At 46.3% G+C, this 5,243-nt stretch overlaps 1 protein-coding gene across 1 annotated transcript; it reads right to left on the bottom strand.

Moving 5' to 3' along the window:
• Positions 1-2,120: 2,120 nt before the first annotated feature.
• On the bottom strand, positions 2,121-3,452 carry LOC103556101 (ferritin light chain-like). The gene is made up of 2 exons (XM_070576375.1): positions 3,436-3,452; positions 2,121-2,887 (listed from the first exon to the last, which is right to left on the bottom strand). The coding sequence occupies exon 2, from the start codon at positions 2,699-2,701 to the stop codon at positions 2,264-2,266; it is 438 nt and encodes a 145-aa protein (XP_070432476.1). The 5' UTR covers positions 2,702-2,887; positions 3,436-3,452; the 3' UTR covers positions 2,121-2,263.
• Positions 3,453-5,243: the final 1,791 nt, after the last annotated feature.

The raw sequence follows: 5,243 nt of genomic DNA, 5'->3' as shown, positions 1-5,243 counted from the left end.
GGGTTAGAGGGTGGCTAGATACTGACCACTGGCCTGAGGGAACGAGCAAATCTATAGTCCATAGTAGAGGAGGCAGAATGAGGTACTGCATACTAGGCAGCATAGTAGAATAAGAATTCAGGAACAGAGACAATGCAAAAGGCAAATAATCAGAACAGTTGGGGATGCTGGGGATGTGACCATCCTCAGACAAGAGACCAGAGCTCACTGATCAGAACTGGGTCACTGCAACCAGAATAGAGCCCATCATGCGTGCTGATGCCTAGCTATGGGGTTGGAGCTAGTCAGATGCCTCTTTTATCAGGCTGTGATTGCGCCTGGGGGCAGAACACTAGGCTGCAGCTGTGAACAAAAGAGAAACAACTAAGGAAATGGGCTGGTACTGACCGATTCTGCAACCAAATATCTAAAAGACTAGCTCAGTTCTATCCTTCGTGTTTGTAAAAGGTCAACACTGTGCTTTGTCAAGCCACAGAGAGGAAAATGCCATTCTTTAGTCTCTTTTCTCAGATTTTGCACACATTAGCCTTAAAAGCTTTCCTGCCTAGCTTGTATCTTTCATCTTCTCTGTCAAGGTTCATGAATCACGAGAGAGCACCAGCTGCTCTAAATGCCTTGTCTTATTCCATACAAGTGACATACCAGGTACACAGGTCAGGACTCTGTCAGTTACAAGGGACGGAAACCTAAGATCAGCGTAAGTAGAAAGAATTTATCAATTCAGATAACTGGGAAGGATCATGGGCTAATTTAGAGGGTACAAGGAAGAGCCAAAGAACCTAGGGTCTCAGGGACTGGAAACCTGACCTCACTGGCAGTAGGATTCTCTCTCCATCCAGTTCTCAACACAGTTTGTCTCTACTTTTCTTTGCATGTCCATCCTATTCTCTCTGCAGACAGGCCTTTCCAACACCTTTAACCCCCCAGCAGCCCAAGAGTCACATCCTCTCAAGCTTAACAACATCAGCAGAAAGATCTGTGCATCACTTCCCAGGAAGGACACTGACTAGTGCTGCCTAGATCGTATGCCCATTTCATGACCCAGCATATAATAGGCAATCAGTCAATACTCTTGAATGAATAAATAAGGTTGTAGTGGCCCATGTGACAGATACAGCCCTCACTGTTGTAAATCAATAAATTTTAGTTAGTTCTTTTTTTTGAGGGCAATTAGCCCTGAGCTAACATCTGCTGCCAATCCTCCTCTTTTTTCTCCTCCTTTTTCTGAGGAAGACTGGTCCTGAGCTAACATCCATGTCCATCTTCCTCTGCTTTATGTGTGGGAGCCTGCCACAGCATGGCTTGACAAGCGGTGCATAGGTCTGTGCCTGGGATCTGAACCAGCAAACCCCAGGCCACCAAAGCAGAACGTGTGAACTTAACCGCTGTGCCACCAGGCTAGCCCCCAGTTTGTTTCTATATTGAGATACTTGTTCATGCACACTTACTTCTGGGAGATGTCTGCTTTTGGTGTATTGAGGAAAGAGTCTCTGAGCCTGCAAGACTGAGAGCTTTGGTAAATTCAGCAAAGTAATTAAATGCCACCCTGGGAGGTCTCCTGGACAACAGCCTGCTTTACTTTCTCAGATGACCACCTGGACTATACTGTTCATGAACATATGCCTTTCCCTATTTGAATCTCTACACTGAGAACTTAACTATGAAATATATATTTTTCAAACTTATCTTCACAGTATCGTTATGAAGTAATTGTCAGATAAGATCCCATTGTCTCCATTTAATAGCTAGGCAAGTCCAGGCATATATTAGGTAGGTCAGTATTTTCCAGGGTATGTTTTCCAGAACAGAAGGCCCTTATGTGATCCATGAAGAGGACTGTAGTCAATTATGATTAGGAAACCTCTGATTGATTCACGCTACGCATTAGTATATTAAAGGTTCTGAAAGAAACCACAGTTAAGAAATCTATATGAACTGAAATCTATTTAATATTGATCAAAAGAATTTTGCAAAATTATTGGACGCTAAACTTCCTGCTTCTGCCTACATCTTTGTTCCCTCCTGTTTTCATAGAGGATCTCTCTTTCCACCTAAGGCCACTTCCTTTATCTATGCCCAGCATCCTATCTTCTCTCCCAGTCTCAAGAATCATCTTGTTCTTTTGTTGTTGCAAAAAGCTTTATTGTTTCCATTTGCTCCATGGCTTGTGAGAGGGCTAAAAGGTGGTAAAAAACCTGCCTAGTGGCTGCAGGAAGAGTCTCAGATAGAAGGCCTGACACAAGGGGGATGCCAGAGGGGCCCCTCAAAGGCCTCTGGGCTCCAGAGACTCCTTGTTCTGCTTGAGAGTGAGCCGTTCAAAGAGATACTCCTTCGGTCCAGCCTGGGCGCCAGCCAGCCTGCAGAGGTAAGGCAGGTGGTTGCCCATTTTCTTGATGAGTTTCACCTCCCCATCTAGGAAGTGGTTCTCCAGGAAGTCACAGAGATGAGGGTCCGTGCCAGCAGTATCCAGGGCATGCTGATCCAAAAGGGCCTGGTTGAAGTTCCTCTTCAAGATCATGGCGGCTTCCACGGGGTCCAGGGTTTTACCCCACTTAGTTCTGGATAGCTTCTGCATGTCCTGGAAGAAGGGACAGCTACCGTGCTGGTTTTGTGTCTTCAAGAGACGCTGAGAGCCCTCGGGCTTCTTCTTGGCTAACTTACAGAAGAAGCAGCCCACGCCCCTCCAGAGCCACATCCTCATGGTGGAAACAAAGCTAGAGAGAGGTAGGTGAAGAAGGCTCACAGATGCAAGTTGACCAGATGGTTGACGGCCGTCTCCACCTGGGTGGAATAATTCTGATGAATCTAAGAGCTCAAGGTTGGTCGGCAATAAGGAGCTAAGCACAAAGTGTGGTGTTGGTGGGAGCAGAGGACCTGGTCCTGGAAGCTGCAATGGAAAAAACAGTTGGCGGGTGGTCGGAGGCTGGAAGAAGGGGCATCCCTGGGTCTGTACCGTCTAGACACTTGAAGCAAGAGACAGGTCCGGACCGCAGGGTGCACTGCCTCTTCTATCTTCTTTCTCTCTTTCTGGATCAATACCTTGTTCCTCCTGGATCATCATTTACACAAACTCAAAAGTCTCTCTAAATTCTTATTTTCAATGCAGTCAATGGACCAACATCATTGACATCACCTAGGAGCCTGCTAGAAACGCAGAATCTCAGGCACTAACCCAGCCTGCTAAATTATCTGCCGTTTAACAAGATCCCTAGGTGATCTGTATGCTCATTAAAGTTTGAGAAGCCCTGCTGTAAACCACAACCAGGTTTCTCTTGTAAAAATGCAAATCAGATCTTTCCTAATCTCCACTTAAAAAACTCCTGTTTTCCCAGATTCTTTTCCTCCCTCCCTCCCTTCCACAACTGCTAACATTTCCCAAAACTAGTTCTACAAAGACCCTCTTTGGTAAACACTGGGCAAAGTCATTGCTCCTACCTTGGTGACAACGCCTGACTCCCTTGCTTTGTGAATTTTGCACTATGTCAGGTAGTCTGATCAAAGGGCAGAGTCCACTTGGAGAGGATTTTGAGCCCTCATTTGTTGCAGAAATGACATTTTCAGAGAGTGGTAGTCATTTTCCAGTTTGTTCTCAGCTCCACTCTCCACTCTTGGTATTACAAAGGGCTGACTCTACAACTACATTTCCCAGGCTGCCTTGCCAACCAGGTGCTGCCAGTGGGAAGCACTGGTAGATTGAGGGTGGGAGGATGGGGGTAGTGCCTCCAACCAGGTAACACCACTTTTGTGGTTCCAGTTCTGCTCCTGGACTCTGTTAACACCACCTCCTGCCCTTCTTCCTCCAGCCCTAGGGATGATAGCAGTTGCCTGCTCTTGCTAATCTCTAGGTTGCCTCAATATCTCTTGTTGACTTTTTGGTTTTTCCAATACCTGTATAACTAGTTCCCCATATGTGGTATGGGTTATGTTTTTCTGAGTGGACCCTGATTGACACATGGAGGTATCAGAAAATGGGAGTTGGAGGAGGAAGAATATTTGAGAAATAGGCAAATTCTGCTTGACTTGGTAGACCACCTTGAAGCCAAGGCACATCAGGGGCAGTAATGGAGACCAGGAGGCGATGGCAGCACATTGTCGTCATGAGCACTTACCTACCATCACTCTAACAGTGCTTTCTTTTGAAAGCTAATGTCCTCCTTCCTAGGGGTTGTGGGAAAGTTCTATGAATACAGAAAAGGGCAGGTTCCAGAGGAAAATCCATCTCCCTGCACATGAGCAATTCTCTCTGGTTGTTGTCAGTAAGTCACAAATAAGTCAGGGCTGGTGTCCAGTTGCCTGGGGTGAGAGTCAGAGGAGTTGTCCACAGCTGAAACCTCTTCATCTGGGAACAGGTTGGGGACAAGTTCTTTTGGCTGCATCTATAACCTGTCTGGGTTGGGCCAGCTGCTGAGTTGTCACAGTTGGTGGCTGGGGCCTATTGTCGAATGTCAATATTTTCAGAGTCATCCCACACTGCTGAGCTTCAGTTCACCCTGGCATCTGTCCCTTGGCCCTGGGAGTATAGGCAATTCTTTCATACATAATGGGAAAAGATACAAGAGAGGCTGTTTTTTCTCTCAGAGACTCTTCAAGTAGCAGGCCAGTGCGCTCTGAATAATGCGCTTTCAAATGGGAGAAAGAATAGAATTCTAGAATCACACTTTTCTGGGACAGTTAGAGATGGCAGTTTATTGAGTATGATTTTTACAAGATAATTCTGTAATAAATGTAAGGCCCAATGTCGGAAAGAAATAAAATATATTTATTGAGAAAATTGCATGAGTCTTTGTTTATGTGTGTTAAAACCCATCAAGTGTCCCATAATCAAGACAGGAGATGAGAGTTATACTGTGCCTGGAAGTACAGACAAGGCTGAGGGAAGTACAGACAGGGCAGATGGGAATTCCACACATAAAGATGCTCATCAACCAAAGTGTCTCTGATTTTCTCTGGAAGTTGAATCTGAATTGCCCATCTTTGGGTGTGCCAGGTGCCCAGCTTTGGGGACCTGCTGAACTGGTGTGTGGGGAGTGGTCTGAGGTGAGAGCACTCTCCAGGAAGGAATGCTTCTCCACCTGTCACAAACAACTTGGCCTGGAGGTGTGGTGGGCGGAGCTTTTGGCTGAGACTAGAGGCCCCAGCCATCTGCCCAGGGTGAGGAGATGGTGACCCAGCACCCTCCTGCTGCCATGGGAGGACAGTTGGTGGCTAATTACTCCTGGTAGAAGGTGGGCCACATGCTCATT

Source organism: Equus przewalskii, chromosome 15 (genome assembly GCF_037783145.1).
Source record: "Equus przewalskii isolate Varuska chromosome 15, EquPr2, whole genome shotgun sequence".
Classification (NCBI taxonomy): Eukaryota; Metazoa; Chordata; class Mammalia; order Perissodactyla; family Equidae; genus Equus; species Equus przewalskii.
This window is presented reverse-complemented; position numbering and strand designations above follow the sequence as displayed.

Bases quoted from the DNA above. Each gene is read 5' to 3' on its own strand.
- LOC103556101 (XM_070576375.1), bottom strand. From the start codon at position 2,701: ATGAGGATGTGGCTCTGGAGGGGCGTGGGCTGCTTCTTCTGTAAGTTA.